General features: G+C 47.0%; 2 protein-coding genes across 2 annotated transcripts; both read right to left on the reverse strand.

Moving 5' to 3' along the window:
- Positions 1-207: 207 nt before the first annotated feature.
- AMT (aminomethyltransferase) lies at positions 208-9,015 on the reverse strand. Its single transcript, XM_079964448.1, has 9 exons — positions 8,860-9,015; positions 7,225-7,392; positions 6,223-6,303; positions 4,550-4,681; positions 4,239-4,317; positions 2,712-2,857; positions 1,888-2,068; positions 1,454-1,609; positions 208-703 (listed from the first exon to the last, which is right to left on the reverse strand). The coding sequence occupies exons 1-9, from the start codon at positions 8,959-8,961 to the stop codon at positions 525-527; spliced, it is 1,224 nt and encodes a 407-aa protein (XP_079820574.1). The 5' UTR covers positions 8,962-9,015; the 3' UTR covers positions 208-524.
- Positions 9,016-10,070: 1,055 nt separating this feature from the next.
- On the reverse strand, positions 10,071-16,750 carry NICN1 (nicolin 1, tubulin polyglutamylase complex subunit). The gene is made up of 7 exons (XM_079967126.1): positions 16,529-16,750; positions 15,567-15,708; positions 15,084-15,272; positions 13,591-13,704; positions 12,680-12,751; positions 12,432-12,536; positions 10,071-11,914 (listed from the first exon to the last, which is right to left on the reverse strand). The coding sequence occupies exons 2-7, from the start codon at positions 15,705-15,707 to the stop codon at positions 11,873-11,875; spliced, it is 663 nt and encodes a 220-aa protein (XP_079823252.1). The 5' UTR covers position 15,708; positions 16,529-16,750; the 3' UTR covers positions 10,071-11,872.
- Positions 16,751-16,793: the final 43 nt, after the last annotated feature.

Raw genomic sequence — 16,793 nt, forward strand, 5'->3', positions numbered from 1 at the left:
TCTTTCTTCCCCTACACTACTACACTACAGGGAGAATATTTACCAAACTGGTAAAATGAATGCGCTGAGCCTACGTATGGGAAATAGAAGGAATAAGCCAAGAAGCTTGTTCTTTACTTTTGTTGCAATATAAAGGTCTTCTTTCTGCTTCTAGCTGAGCATGCATCAGACCATTTCAAGAAAAGGAGCAGATTGAAAAGGGCAGGAGAAAATTCAATGACTTTTTAATATTTGGGGATAAATGCAAAAGAGGGGTGGGTGGAGTTCTGGAGATCAAGTCATTGGGATCTTTCTGCTTTCAGCAATAGGCCAGGAGGCAGATGAAACTGGAGCATGTCGTCAAGTCTTGCTCATTTGCCTGCCTCTTCAGTTGTTAACGTCCCCAACATCCCCTGAAATAGTTTATCTCTTTTTAGGGCTGTTTTCTTTTCAGTAACCACCTTTGTGGCAGAGCCCTAATGGAATTGAGGGGCCCTTTATAGGCAGGCCAGAATACAAAACTGAAAGCCAGTTCCAGCAGCAGCCTATTTCACTGTATAGTAATTGGTGGCTACAAAGGGCATCTTGGTCACTAGAGCAGGGCAGCTCTTCTTCCTCACTTCTACAGTGAGGGCTGTGCTCAGTTTGCTGTAGTCACTCTCCACGTATCCCATGGCGATATTCTTCTGCAGACAGGGGGAAGGGCAGCCACTGGTAACCTCACCTAGCGCATGGGGGAACGGACAGAGCACTTATCAAAAGCAAACATACAATTTCTGCATTAAATGATCAATAAAAATTGCTGCCAAAAATGCAACTTCTTCCCAATTTCTATAAGTAGGGTGGAGAGCCTAGTTTTCTACTCACACCAATGGCCCTAAGAGCAATTAACATGCATGGCCCTTTAATGATCCACTAAAGACAAGAAAAATGCAAACAAGCTATGGAGCGTGTATACCTCCAGAAGGTTTGTTGCTGCTTTCTGTATGCAGTTCCAATAGAACACCTCTAAAAGGCTGCATTTTGCAATAATCTTCAATGAGGCTCACTTACTAGAATGTACTACTCTGCCGCCTGAAAGGGGCAGGGAGTTAATAGAAGCAAATCCACTATATATCTTGAAAGCTTTGTCCCCTCCGCCTTTGGACACTTCTCAATACACCTTACCCAAATTTTGCATGGTGGTTTGAGAGATTAAGGAGCAGGTTCTCATCCATGTTCATATATAAATGGACACGATTTTGAAGCAAAATGATGGGCAGCCTTTCAAAACTGCACTGGTTTTGTCTCCAATAATTTATGAGCAACCCTGGGTACAAGGCTGCTAGTTCTAAACAAAGCTGTGAACCGAACACCATTGCCTGCAGTATGACCAAGCACAGCAAGTATTACATGCTTATTGGGGTGCTTGCTGTAGCAGAGGGCTGATATGTCATCTTCCTAGACAGTACTCGGAGAAGCTTGGAGAACCTACCAATGGCCTTGTCCTGTGGGCTGAGAATGGGCATGTGCTGCCGGATGGGAGGCCCTGAAGAAGTCAGCCCCACACGTTTCCTTTTGGGTTTCTCTTTGATTTGGGCCAGTATGATTGATGCACCGGGGAAATCCATGGCAGCACGGCGGCGTTTCCCTGAGAAGCAATTGGAAATAAGGTGTCCTGTTAAGGCCAAGAGATCAAGAATTCCCATGCTTGTGGTCCAAATTACCCTCACCACATAGTGTCCCATCACCACTGAAGGCCTAGTGCAGCTTCTCTCCCATTCCAAAAAACCCCACCCTTGTTCCATGTCCAGTCTACTCTGGTCTGGGGTGCAGGAATGGGTGACTTTTTGCCTACTTGATATTGGCCAGGAATGTCAATGGGTAGGCAGGCAGGGAGAGAAATCCAGAATTGCAGCTGGCACCTACCAAGGGTCCATATCAGACTGGCTTCCACAGGGGTTGTGCTCTCATCAATGTCGTTCCCATACAGACACAGACCTGCCTCCAAGCGCAAACTGTCCCGGGCTGCGAGTCCTGCCAGCCACACAGTGGAGTCCTTAAGCAGCAGCTCAGCCAGCTCCACAGCTCGGCTTGCAGGCACAGAGATCTGGGTACAGAGGAGCACAGTGATTTGGTCAGTGTGATTTTTGCCACCCTTCGCCCCCCCCACTCCCAACTCCAGGTTACCTGGCCCGATCCTGCACGCTAGCTCAATCTGAGGCTATGTCCAGGCTTGACTGACACCCTTCTCGCCCAAGCCAACCTGATTCAATAATCCCCTTTATTAATACGCTGCCCTCCCAGCCTGAAATAGCTTCTTGCTTCTCAGTGCACAACATCAGTGCTCCTGTTCCTCCCACCTCTTTTTGGTTAGCTGAGCTGAGCCCTGACCGTGTAAAGGTAAAGGACCCCTGGATAGTTAAATCCAGTCAAAGGTGACTATGGGGTTGTGGCGCTTTCAGGCTGAGGGAGATGGTATTTGTCCACAAACAGCTTTCTGGATCATGTGGCCAGCATGACTAAACCGCTTCTGGCACAACGGGACACTGTGACGGAAACCAGAGTGCACAGAAACACTGTTTATCTTCCCGCCACAGCAGTACCTATTTATCTACTTGCACTGGTGTGCTTTTAAACTGGAGCTCACCCCATCATGAGGATTCAAACTGCCGACTTTCTGATCGGCAAGCCCAAGAGGCTCAGTGGTTTAAACCACAGCACCACCCCCGTCCCATTCCCTGACCGTGTACCTCTACACCATCCTCGCCTGTGTAGCCACAGCGGGTGACCCTGCAGCCTGGCACTCCAAAGACACTCATCACTGCACTGGTCATGAAGGGCAGCTTAGCCAGGTTGTCTGACACCCCAGCCTGTAGTACCCGGGCCATGGCAGGACCTGGTAGAAGGAAGAAGGGAATTGGCTATGAGCTTGAAGAGGTGTTAGTTATCAGGCTCCCCCCCCCCCCGCAAAAGGAGGTGCAATAAGTCCCAGTTAAATGATGGAGGAAGGAATTGGGCATTTCAAGCTGAATGAAGTGGGCTCAGCCACATAGAGGGTGTTGCCCTTGCTGATCTCAGCCAAGGCACATCATTGCCACCGCGGCAGTAGGATAGAATTCACTGCCACATGATGTGGCACAAGCTTAGTCTCTCAAAAGGCTAGGGCAAACTCATGGATGAGTGATCTACCATTAACAGCCACAACAGGTAAATGTAACAGTCTACACTCCTTCCAGGACCAGCCCAAGACATTTTGCTGCCTGAGGACAAGGTAACACCCCACTCCCTAAAGACCTTAGTGAGTGGACAGAGATACAAGGAATCAGGTGGTCCCTGATTCCACCCCCACATAGAATGGCAGAAGGGCTCTATCTTGTCCTGGCGTACCTATACATCTATGCTATTTAACCCCTTGCTGTTGCTCCTTGCCCTCACAGGATCTGCTTGCTGGGAAAGCTGCCTCACTCTGCCTAATGATAGGGCCAGTCCTCTCCCCTCTGAGTATCAGATGCTGGGGACAAAGAAAAGGGCTATTGCCATCTTAACCTGTTGGGCTGGGCCACTGGTAAGAACAGGGTGTTGGATGAGATGGACGATCAGGTGTAGCAGGGCCCTTGGGCTCTTATGGGTGCAGAGCAGCACAGGGGAAAGTGGGTTTGTCATATTCAAAGGCCCTAGGTGAGTCAGTACCACACCAGCTAGCAAGCTGGCCTTGCAATGCCCCAAAGAGCCTAAAGATGCAAAAAAATAAAAAGTGGGGTGGAAGTGGGGAAGGCTTTGGACCAGGGGTAGGCAACCTAAGGCCCAGGGCCCAATCGCCTTCTCAATCCGATCCACGGACCATCCGGGAATCAGCATGTATTTACATGAGTAGAATGTGTCCTTTTATTTAAAATGCATCTCTGGGTTATTTGTGGGGCTGCCTGGTGTTTTTCACATGAGTAGAATGTGTTATTTTATTTAAAATGCATCTCTGGGTTATTTGTGGGGCATAGGAATTCGTTCATATTTCCCCCCAAAATATAGTCCGGCCCACCAAATGGTCTGAAGGACCGTGGACCGGCCCACGAATGAAAAAGGTTGCTGACCCCTGCTTTGGACAATGGGATTAGCTATCCCAGGAAGATCGACAGTAAGGCTATTGATTGGTCTGGGAGATGCTACTATATTAAAGCAATTAAGCAGCAGTTCTGTGCATTCCCTTAAGGCAAATGCCTGGGTATTTTGTCTGCTGCTTCCCACAGTAGGGGCAGTTATCACAGGTACATAATATTTACCTTGCAGAGCAAGCAAAGCATTGTCTGACACTTCCAAGTCCACATCGCAGCCAGCTGCTTTCATTTCCTTCACCTTATTCTGCAGGCAGAAACAGAGAGCAGCAAGGTCATGACCCACTTGGGGGTGGGGGAAAGCATCTTCCTCTCTTCCATCCCATTCTCTCTCTCACTGAGTCCAGCATCAGCTGCAGCAAGGGACAAAGATCAAGTTTCCCGAAGGATTGGAACTACCTAACTATCATCTGTGTTTCTGCTGCCGCCTACCATCTAGGAACAATTCCGTATAGGATTGGATGGTGAGAAACACATACCTTCATGAGGGCAAAATCCTTGTCCCTGCAACCTGCATTGGAGACCACGTAGAGGTGCTGATCCGAGGTGCTGGTCACAATCAAGTCGTCCATGATGCCTCCTCTTTCATTTGTGAACAGAGACAGAGTGCCCTGAAAGTAAAGCGCAGTTCAGTTACTGGTCGCCAAGAGTGGCTACCGTGTAACAGAAGCCAGGCTTTGGCAGACATGCAGTAATAATAATAAAGAGTAATAATGATTTCCCTCTGGCATGTTACATCCCTTGTTTTGTGACGGCAATGTGGAATACAGTTGTATTAAGACATGCAAACCCATATTGGCCAGTGTCTGTGACCTCGTGAGGAACAAGCAACTAAACATTCAAGAAGAACTTTCTGCTAGTAAGAGCTGTTAGACAGTGGAACGGACTCCCTGGAGGTTTTTAAGCAGAGGTTGGAGGGCCATTAGTGATGGATGATTTAGCTGAGATTCCTGCATTGCAGGGGCTTTAATGAGATGACTCTTGGTGTCGCTTCCAATTCAATGATTATATCATTCACTCCCTCATGCCTATGTAATTGTGCGTCACTACAAAAAGTGATTTTTGCAGTGATCCCTTCACTCTTCTCTTTCACAAAGCCACCACCTCTATTATTTTCAAACAAGAGCAGCTAGACAATTTAAATGTCTTGCCATTTTGTGAACCTTTAATAATTTGGTTTTGAATGCCGAGTGTTCGACTCCTGCTATTCATCCTCTTTTTTTTTGTTTTTCTATTTTAAAGGGAAGTACAATGGTTATATGGGACACAGGTGGTGCTGTGGGTTAAACCACAGAGCCTAGGGCTTGCAGATCAGAAGGTTGGCAGTTTGAATCCCTGTGACGGGGTGAGCTCCCGTTGCTTGGTCCCTGCTCCTGCCAACCTAGCAGTTCGAAAGCACGTCAAAGTGCAAGTAGATAAATAGGTACCACTCCAGCGGGAAGGTAAGCGGCGTTTCCGTGTGCTGCTCTGGTTCGCCAGAAGCAGCTTAGTCATGCTGGCCACATGACAAGGAAGCTGTACGCTGGCTCCCTCGGCCAATAAAGCGAGATGAGCGCTGCAACCCCAGAGTCGTCCACGACTGGACCTAATGGTCAGGGGTCCCTTTACCTTTTTACAATGGTTATATAGCTATCCCCAGGAAGCAAGGTTCTCTCCATCTCACCCCCTCATCCATTAAATGGAAATAGTGTTTTACTGGTGCTAGATTACAGTTTGCAGGGGTAGCATAGAATGAATTACATGAATTTAAGAAACACTTCAATCTTATAGAAAAGCCCTGTAAAAGTATTACTTTTACTTAGATCTGTGTCCTGTCATTGCTCAATGGTGCTTGAAAAGTGGCAATATTTCTTTACATCATTTCCCCCTCTCATCCATTCTATATGGTGGCCCACTGAGCACAGTGATTTGTCCAAGATCACGCAGTTGATGGATTTGAAGTGGGATGTTCCACATCCAAATTCAGCATGCCATCCATTGTGTTACACTTGTGTGCAACCTAATGGATGGGAATCCTGTGGTGCTGGACTGGACTACAACTCCCGTAATCCCTGACTCTTAGCTATGCTGACTGGGGCTCATTAGAGTTCAACAAGATCCAGAGGGCCGAAGGTTTCCCACCGAGGGTGTAACCCACTGGGTTCCAGCATACCTGATTAGGCTTCAGCTCTGCTATGTCCCCAACTACTAGGCTCTCTATGAATTTAATCCGATCTCTGCCAAACACTTTAGTCTGTAAAAGAGAGAGTCACCTCACATCACCAGGGTGCTATGCAGGACCAAGGACAGCACACTTGAACAAAACATCTGAGCCTGGTGCTCCCATGCAGCTAAACTGCTGCTTTGGTGCGATACAGTTGGGCTTTATTATTTTTCCATTTATTAGACACATTTCTAGATTGCCCTTCCTCCCCAGGGGACCTAAGGTGATGTATAGTAGGATATAAACACACAAAATATGTATCGTAAATAAAACACAATCCTAACCAACATACTACAGGCCACCCCCTATTTATGCAGGGCATTGCATTCCAGGCCATTGCGTGCTTGCGTGAAATTGTGTGAAATCAGAAACCCATTGAAAAAGCCTGCAAACACCCCATTCTGCCCTTTTAGTGACGTTTCAGTGACGTCTTTATGACACTTCTGGGTCACTTCTGGGTTTGGCACTGTGTGCATGTGTGCGATCCCACACATATTGGTCATGCCTAAAACGGGAGTTGCCTTATGAAAGGACAGATTGAGCATGGGGAATAATTTCTTTGTTAAGTAGGCTTAACTCACTAATTGGTCCAAGGCCACCCAGTGAACCTCATGGCTGATCAGGGGTGTGAACCTAGGTCTCCCCAGCCAAAGTCCAGCATGTTTCTTACCACACCACCCTTTGCCAGTTCACGAATCTTAGATTGTCAGCTGATACTTATAAAACTGAGTTTTATGCTATGTAGTGATGCTCTTTGGGACCAACACAGCTGCCCACATTTGTGGACTATCATTGGGGATCTAGCTGCAGACTCTCTTGGTGTGTATGGGGGGGGGGGGACTAGGAGGGCTGTCATGGTGAGCTCCTGCACTTCAAAACTGACCACTGCCCCACCGCTGAAAATGACCCCACAGCGGAAAGACTGGGACCTCTGGCTTCGTCCAGCATTACCTGCAGCATATGAGACACATCGAAGAGAGAACAGTGTTGGCGGGTGTGCAGGTGGGACTCCAGGTGGCTGTGCGTATACTGCACTGGGAGGCTCCAGCCGGCAAAGGCCACCATCTTCCCACCATGGTGCCGGTGAAAGTCATAGAGGGGCGTCTGCTTTAGGCTCTCCTGCAGAGGAAGGCAAGGCATGTTCTGACTGGCAGGTGCCAGCAACCCATCTGAGATCACCGAAAGGTCAGCAGTCTTGAGATGGGCAACCAGGACTCATTATTAGTCGCACCACTGCCATTCCCAACCCTGGCCGCATCAGAAGCAAGAACATCCTGCCCTCCCCCAACTTATACCTGTTCTGCTTAAATTAAGCACTGATGTGTGCAGCTCTGGGTGGCCTCAAAGGCTAGACCCTGACCTCCAGCTGTCTTGGAGAGTGGACCCATCACCTCCTAGCTGAGAGCCAGCCCCAGGGACCAGACTTTTCCTGTTGGAACAAGGGGTAGCTCTGGTCTCTAAGCTCCCTTTGACCTTTGTGATTAGTGCTTGTTTGCTTAGTGCTTTATCAGAAGTCCAATGTCAAGAGGAAAATAAAGCTGCTTGCCCTTTGTACCCAACCCCCTCTTGCAGGTCTGCAAAGCCTTTCCTGTCTCACTTTCCCACCTGCATAAGCTCTGGCCTGCATAGTTGGGAGACAGTCACCATGCTCTCCAAAGGAATCACATTTGCTTTTTAACACCCTCCCCGTGACCGTGGCTGTGGTGAGCACCTATTATGGGGCAAAATGTTGCTGTTTCTTGCTCACCACCGGTATTGATCAAGGGGTTCAGTAGGGGAGACTCTACCAACTTCCACTCCAACCCCCACATATGGAAGCTTTCTTCCTCCATTCACCCCCCCCCCCCGCATCCCCCCACTTCATAACAGGAAATTCTTGGGTCACCACCAGGGAAGAACTTTGGTGGAGAAGCCACTACTACTACAGCCCAAGTGCTTAATGCTGAGAATAGCATATTACTGTATAAACTCTTTCTTTAGAAGCATCCGCTGTGAAATTGCCCCCTCGCCATTAGAATGTCCAGGGAACTCCTCCTGCCTCTGACTCAACCAAAAGGAGGCGAGGGGTGCGCGGGCGGGCGAGGGCTCTGTCGAGACTCCTCAGCCTTTTCAGCCCCCAAGGAGATCCCTTGATTTCACCCGGTCTCCCCTCAAAAACCAGGCCAAGATCAGCACTCCCTTTCTAAAGCGGGGAAATGCTGGGAATGAAGCTTGCCTGGGAAAGGCAGCCTCCTCGGACCCCTCGCTAGTCCTGTAATCTCCGATGCGCGAGAGCTAGTGCGAAAGCAATGCACTCTGCACATGCTCTGGGACTGCGCAATTCAGATATCCCCCGGACTTTAAAACAGTGACAATAAGCAGGTTGTGCGGTTGACCCGTTTCAGTCATGAACTTTTGAAAAACAGAGCGCATCTCTTCCAACCCAAGGTACCCCGCCTGGCCCCCTTCCCTCCTGCTTCCCTGGCTGCCCGGAGCGAGCCAGCCGCGCTCCGCCACTTCCAACTCGGCGCAAGGCTCGCCTGTTGCCGGGCTTCCGAGCGCACACCTGCAGCCGAGTGGGAGGAGAGGCGGGTGTCCCCAGCTCACCTGCCCGGAGGCGTAGCCCCGCTTCCCGCTCGCAGCAGCTCCGGGGGACCCCCAGCCCGGAGCCGAGAGCCGAAGAGCAGCTCCGACGCCGGCCCGAAGCATTTTCCCGGGCGCCCCTACGACATGGCTGGAGAGGACAGCCCCTCCTCCCCTCCCCTGGGCCCTGAGCTCAAGCCCCGGGGAGGAGCCTGGGAAATGTAGTCCCGTTCCGGCGGCAAGTGACCAGAGGACTCGTCCTCCCCAGCCGAAGATGAAAAGGAGAGGAAGCATCCAGGCAGACCGGACTCGCTGTTGACCCCAAGATGAACCGCGATCGTCACCGAAGCCCGTGCGGTCCAGGCGAGACGCGCACGCCGCTTCCTTTCTGAAGCCAGACTTTTCAGTTGGAAGATTGAGGAGTATGCAAAATGGACAAGGGTCTTGAAAGGGTGCAAGGTAAGGGCTTCTCAGCAGAAAACGTAGGGATAGCTCTCTCTCCCCCTTAATTCTTTACACGCACAGAAGATGCCCAGATCACACAACTGGAGCAGGGAATTACCCTTTAGTGCTGCTTAAGGTTCATTCTAGATATTAACTCTAACCAGGTGAATCAATATGTAAATAGCAGACTACAAAACAGAAAGGATAGCAATATTAGCTTAGGGAACAGTGGTGTTAACAAACATGAGTGCATGAGATGTCCTGTGATTAGCTGCTTAAAAATCCAAAGGATACCATAGCCAGTTACAGGTCTTTCAGAATACTTACTTTTACTTTAAAAACAAGGGAATATAGAAGCAGAGCAATGATTACTAAATCAGGAAGGGCATTTTTTCTTTCCAATTAAGCAGGCATGCATGAATCAGTTGGATTGAATAAAAAACAGACTACATAGGATCAAAGTAGCCTGGAACACCAGAAGGTGTGTTGGTATTTCCCTCCCTTATTTTGCAGGTTATCTGGGATGTTTGCTAAAACAGGGAAGGTTTTGGAAGCAATTGACTTTTCTTTTCTTTTTTTAAAAAATATCAATATTCAGCTGTCATATTCAATTCAGAATTAGACAGTGGCCTTTGCTTCTATTCTCCTTCCCACTTCCCCTTTTGGTTGCTCCGCATCTAGCATGGGAAAAAGAGCATTGGCCCATGTACTGCTAATTTTAGATGCTACGGGTTCATAAATAAACTTAACAGAGGTTTGACAAGTACAATCCACCAAGCGCATACAATCAATACAACACAACAATATTTTATTTGTGATGCATTTGGGCTGGATAATCATCCACTGAAAAAATACTTCAAATACATTAACCCTGATTTAATGCAATGGATTGCAATGGGTAAGGGTTGCAGCTCAGTAGCAGAACACATTATTTACAAGCAGAAGCTCCCAAGTTGGGCATCTCCAAGTTAGGCTAAGAAAGATCCTTGTCTGAAACCCTGAAGAGACATTGGTGCTCAGACAATACTGAGCTAGAGGTACCAATAAGGCAGCCTCCTGACATCATTTGCAAAGGTCTTTCACTGTATTCAGTAAAAGTTTATTATACTTGCAATGGGTTAGAAGATCACTGTGGATCTTTCCAGCTATAAATAAAGTAGCATACATAATTCATAATAAATAACAGAAAGGAAGTTACACAGCTATGGAAAAGAGGTTGTTCCCGAGATTTAAAGTCCAGCATTAAAAAAAAAAAAAGTCAGCTACACATCCTACTGCACTAATTCATTTTGTTCTGCAGCTTGGTCCACCAGACTATTACATATCATGGACATTACTGCAGGAAGTGCCCCATACCACAAGAAGATACCCTTGCTAAGAAGCAACGCAGTGCTGTTCTGTTCAAAAAATATCTCTGAAAGGCAGTTTAAGATGTACTGTTGAGAGAAAGTGATTGTTCAAAGGCAGTCTAGTAGCTCCTTGACAGAGCAGGGATCTGAATCCAGACTTTTACCATAATCATTTATTCACCTCAGCTTTCAACACTCATTCTTGAGCATAGTAATTCATGGACTGGAAATGAGCATCTACAACCATGCAAGGGTTATCTAATGAGTTGGAAAGATTAATATGGTAGTATTTAAGAATACAAAGGTGGCAGCTGGTAATTCAGGTTGCAACTCAGCTTAAATAAGGGAGCTCTCAAGGACATGGCTTTTCAGGCTTTCCACCAGGATGCGATTTTCGCTACTTGAAATATCTACAGCTGTGGCTGTAAAAAATGACAAGGTGCTCCAGGACTCAGCTAAAAACCAACACAGCACAATCTGGCACTGCCATTTCACTAGGGTAAACTATTTCTCTAATGTGGCCCTTACAATATTGTAGCCAAAGCTAGTGACAGGTTGTTGAGGGCTAGCTCTGTACAATTCACAACTAAACTACTCACATCCCTCCAGGAAAAAGGAAGAAAAACTCTTCAGGAAGCATTTCTTATTGCCACCCACTTATTAAAAACCCTACACAATTACATAGTGTAGGTTGCAAATGAGGTAGCCATAGCAGAGGAAGCAACAAGGGAGTTCTCATTCTCTCTGGAACGCCAGCACATGAATTTGAGAAAGTAAAACCTCCAGTCTTGTCAGCTTCAAGACATTTCAAGTCATTTCTCTTGCCAAAATGAAGGATTCTTCTCTCCACCCTGCCCTGCCCCCATCATAGTACCAGATTCTTGAAAGATTGCTTGATTTTGCCCCCAAAAGAAACATGCACCAAACAACAGGGCTTCCAAAAACAGACCAGGAGATGAAGAGCCCAAATAAGGCACCTTCAAGTTCAAGGGAAAGCAGCCTTCCAGGGTCCAGTGCAAAATGGAGAACAATCTCCACATAAGACCTGGCAAGAAGAACAGAGTAGAGCTGGAGAGTTCCCAGAAAGGCCACCTCCATGCAGTGGAAAAGGGAAGGACTGGAACATGAAGGCAACAGACTTTGTCCATCATTTCTTCCTGCCTCAAGCCAATCCAACACTGTGGGGGTGCAGCTCAGCGAGTCCAGCTCTTAGGAACTTAGTCAGCTTTGAGTCCTGGGAAAACTCAAGTGTAGGAAAGGAGGTTAAGGTCATACGAGCCATTCACCTGAAACAAGAAAGATACAGAGAACTGTTTTTAGCAAAGAGTCAACATACTGGGAATGTTACGGGGTGTATGTTTCTCCCACACAGCCTTTATTCCCTCCAGTGGACAGAATGCTGGACTTGAGCTCAGGGGGAGCTGAATTCAAATTTCCACTCATCCAACAGGGTAACCTTGGGGGGAGTCACTATGCTGTAGCCCGAACTGCCCCAGGTTAAAATACAAACACTTCATGCAAGCCATCCTTAAGTTCCTTAGAGGAAGAAGGATACACGATAAACAGAAATTTCATACTGACTGCCAAATTCTTTCATTGCAGCTTTCCTGATTCACTGCTGGAAACAGGGAAACCAAAGTGGGCTTTTGGCCTGATCCAGCAGGGCTCTTCTAAGGTTAATGGGTATGCTCTGTGGGCTGCAAAGGCTGAGCGTAAACTTGAAGTAAGTCTTCAAGAGTTCTAACCGGACTGCAATGAAGGACACACTCCCCAAACAAGAAGCAAAAGTAATATGAAACTAACATCAAAGCGGCCAATTCGTGCTGCTGGCTGGTTGGCTTGGAGCATCTCGGTCAAAACCCACATTTGCTGCAGTTCAGAAGACACTTTGTCAGCATCAGGGAGTCCCTGAAAGTGAAGGATAGTTATATATTCATATAAGCAGTTTCTTTACTGCTTTTGAGGATAAAACATCACATCTCCCCAGAGCCATTCCCTGCCAGGAGCCTGTCAGCAAATCAGAAGCCCCCAGTGTCACCAACAATACTTACATCACGCAGGTTTGTTGGCCGCTCCTGAGGAGATGGGTGAGAAAGCCAAGCGGGGAAGCCTTTTTGTGGACTCTGGAAGATAAAAACAGCCCCAGAGCAAAACACTGCTGATTCTCTACCAACTGGAATGTTGCACTTACACACATTACCCTTTTTACCTTCACCAATTTACTCTCTAAGAGCAGGCTGCCTAAAGACATAAATACTTGTCTCTACTGCCCACAGGAAAGTGCAGAATTCACTCTTATGAACTACTACAATCTATTTACCTTAAGCTCTCATAGGAGCATTATTTACCAGGGGACGGGGGGCGGGCAATTCTCACTGTAGAGGTAGTGTCCAGGATAATGTTTCTCCCCATCTGGATTTCACAGGTGAAAGCTTACTCTAAAATCAGCTTTAGAATTGAACCTGGCAACTGCAGAGTTAATAACATGGATTATGTACATGAGGGGCTCTGGTAGTTTCATTGGTGAGGATGTGAAATTCATAGCATGGAAATTAGAATGAATTGGCAGGGGGAGCCATTAATAAACTTGCTCCATGGGTAGCAGAGATCTTAACCTAAGAGAGTGAAGAAGAACAAGCTCAGTGAACAGTAGTTGAATTACACAGGAAACTCTGATAAAACTCAGGCCAAGCAGCAGAAGAGAACAGGAGACTTGGCTCCACAGAAGCTGAAGGCTAGAAAAGGAGGACAGAATCAAAGAGATCTAGGTGCAGCATCTTCTCCAGTTCAGATGTGTGACCTAGCATTTTTTGGGGGGGGGGATAAAGCACAGAGAGCCTGAGTTCAGCCAGTTATCAGACCCTAGACTGTGTTCTGAAGAAGGCTTCATTTAATGCTGAGCAAGCCATTACAACCATAGAACAATGGTTACAGGTGCTTTGGGGATGAGTTGAGTATGTACCTTCTGACCCCCAGGGAAAAGCTGCAGCTCCTCAATGGTGAAATGCAGCCATACTGGAGATGGTTGACGCAGGATGAGACGCATGGCAGCCACTCGGTCCACATCACAGAGCATCTGGCAAAGTAAGGGAGACAAGGCATCACTGAAACTGCGCCAAGGCCCTATATCCCTTCAAAACAAAGTAAACAATGATTTGTTGTAACATTGTAAGAGCTTCTAATAACTTAGACCTTGATACAAACAACAGGGAATCATTCCAAACTAGCTAGAATACAGTATAAGTAGTGCCAGGAATTAAGGTCAAGTCGAGGTATTATCATGGTCTGGTACATATAGTAGTAGTTCAGTTCTGAGCATTGGACCTTGTAGATCTAGTTAAATCTGGGCTCAGCTATAGTTTTCCTGGGTGGATTCAGGCATACCGGCATTTCTGTATCTCAGATTGTTAAAATCTTAGTTAAAATCAAAACTGTAAGGATCTACCTTGTTGCAAGAATGGCAAAAGTTAGACCTGTAAAGACCTTTGCATAGTAAAAAAAACCTATAGAAAAAATAATAAAAACAGACATTCATTTTGCCTTTTACTTTGGGACTGCAAAACCATTACAACTGTCAATCCTTTCCCCTCAGTGTACCTAAACCTTCACTAAGTACTCTTGAAGTTTTGGTGGGCTAGGTTGTAACTTGCACTATTAAAAATGAAGTTTGGCTGGGATCCCTATCATTAATAATTTGTTTTCCTGAAAGTTACCAAGCATTACCTTGGTTCTGCATTTCTCCAATACAAAACACTCAATGTAGCGGAAGCATTTTAATAAGACTAGCCCAAACGGCGCCTGTAATAGGCAGAGCTGAAAGGTACCCTATGGGCAGTAAGAGCATGCAGACTTTTATAATTTTTTAGAAATTCTATTACAGAAACACACAGTCCATACTGTTCCCCCAATTATCATCTGGCACACTTAAAGAATGGGTGGGGAACTTGTTGTCCACCAGACATTGCAAGACTACTGCTCCCACAATCTCTGACCATTGGCCACGCTGGCTGGCGTCGATGGGAGTTGGAGTCCAATAACATATGCAACCCACAAGTTCCCTATCCCAGCTCTATTCATGATTTACTCAGTGGTGGCTAAAGTGTGATGGCGCAACAAAATAAACCAGGAATGTTGTGCGGAGCACAGGCTGCCATTTCAGACAAGAAACAATATGAATTAGCAGAATGATTGAATCATCTCATAACTGAGATTCCTGCATTGCAGGGGGCTGGACTGGATGACTCTTGCATCCCTTCCAATTCTATGATTTATGTGCAATACCAACAGAAATGCAGTGGATGCTCGGGTTGTGAACGTGATCCGTGCAGGAGGCACTTCTGCGCATGCGCCAAAACCCGGAAGTAACCTGTTCTGGTACTTCCAGGTTCGGCGCAGTGCGCAACCCGAAAACACGCAACCGGGAGTGTCTGTAACCCGAGGTATGACTGCACTTACCTGATGTCTGGAGAGAGAGAAGTAATCCTGAGAGCCTTCTTCTGTGTGAGGGTTGGGCATCAAGCAGTAATTCTGCAGACAAGTAACCCACTTGGGAGGACTTTCGTTCCCACCATCTGCAGGGTTTCGGCGCTGCACCCGTAGAGTCAGAAAAGCTGTGTAATAGTTCTTGAATACTATTTCCTGCAACTGAGGATAGCAATATGAGGGGAGAACTGTCATGGATTCCTCCTTTTCTTGCTCAGAAACATTACTGGAACCCTTGGAGCAGGTCACTGCTGGAATATCTAAATTACAGCTTGGAGCAAAGTAGAGACACTTGCCTAGGGTAACCAAGTGAGTTAACAAAGGTGAGTTTTGAAGCAGGTACTTCCTGGTTCACCATCATAGTTTCTTTATCAGCTTTACAGCTAAAATGAGAGATTTCAAACATAAGATCTGACAATTCCAAGCCCCACACACTTGGTTTTCTCCCATACTTACATCAATGGTCTGTGAGTGTGGAAGCACAACATCAATCACCAGAACACCAGGACGGCCTTGCTCAGTCCTCATGTCTCCCACTTGCAGCGAGACTGGGCTCTTTAAAATGCAGGGAACAGGCTCATGAGCCATGGTCCCCATGCTGGAAAAGAGCAGTGGACTCCATTAAGCAGCACATAAATATTACAATTTCCACCTCCCTACACTGAAACTCGGGAACCTGCCCCATTTATTATTATTATTATTATTATTATTATTAGTAGTAGTAGTAGTAAATAAATTGAATAGTAAAGCGCAGGGCAGCACACACACCAGCAACAAAACATCCATTCAGAATTCCAATACAAATGCAGACTACTAATGACTATAACATGTATATTTGGGGGATCATATTCCACCAACAAAGCAAGTTCTGCAGATCACCCTGTAGCATGATAGCTTTGTTTCACGTATCTGATACTGCCTGCTGTGAAAGGCCATGGTCCAATAAAACCAAGAAGGATACTTACCTGGCAGGGGAGACACCTTGATCAATAAAACCAAGAAGGTACAATCCTATGCATGCTTACTTGGAAGTAAGCCACATCACATTCGGGGGTGAGGGGCACACTTCTGATTAAAGACATATGGGATCAAGCTCCTCCAAGGTTTTACATACTATTTTTTTTTTTTTTAAGTAAACCAAACATTTTAGCAATAAAAACGTAGCAATAATATAATGATGGCCACACAGGCTTCCTTACTGTCAATTAAGCAGCTCGGTTTTTTATTTAGCAAAGCTGGAGCGTCCCTTAAGAAGAGAAACACAGACGCACTCACCCCACTCCCGGCTAAGCCCAAGACAAGCAACGCTAAGCCCCCTCCCCGAGAGTAACGGACCCGTCGTCACCCGCGGAGGGCGGCGGGGACGCGCCCAGGTCCAAGCCCTTCCTTTGCCCACCCAGCGCATCTCTGGGACTCGCCTGCAGCCGCTCCCTGCTCGCTCTCGCGCCTCCTCCCTCTTCCTCCTGTCAACCTCCTGCTTTAAAGCGGGTAGAGGAGCCGACAGAGAAGAGCGAAGCAGTTCCCCCCACTACGGCTTCCCCTCACCCGCTTAGCAAGCGCAAAGCCACTACAAACATGGCAGCACCGCACGTCACGAACGTTGCCACTACTACGGAGAACGAGGAGGCGGAAGCCTTTGTTGCTAGGGCTCGCTTGGCGTCGCGCACGCGTGACGACACCGCG

Source organism: Podarcis cretensis (genome assembly GCF_951804945.1).
Source record: "Podarcis cretensis genome assembly, chromosome: 2".
Classification (NCBI taxonomy): Eukaryota; Metazoa; Chordata; class Lepidosauria; order Squamata; family Lacertidae; genus Podarcis; species Podarcis cretensis.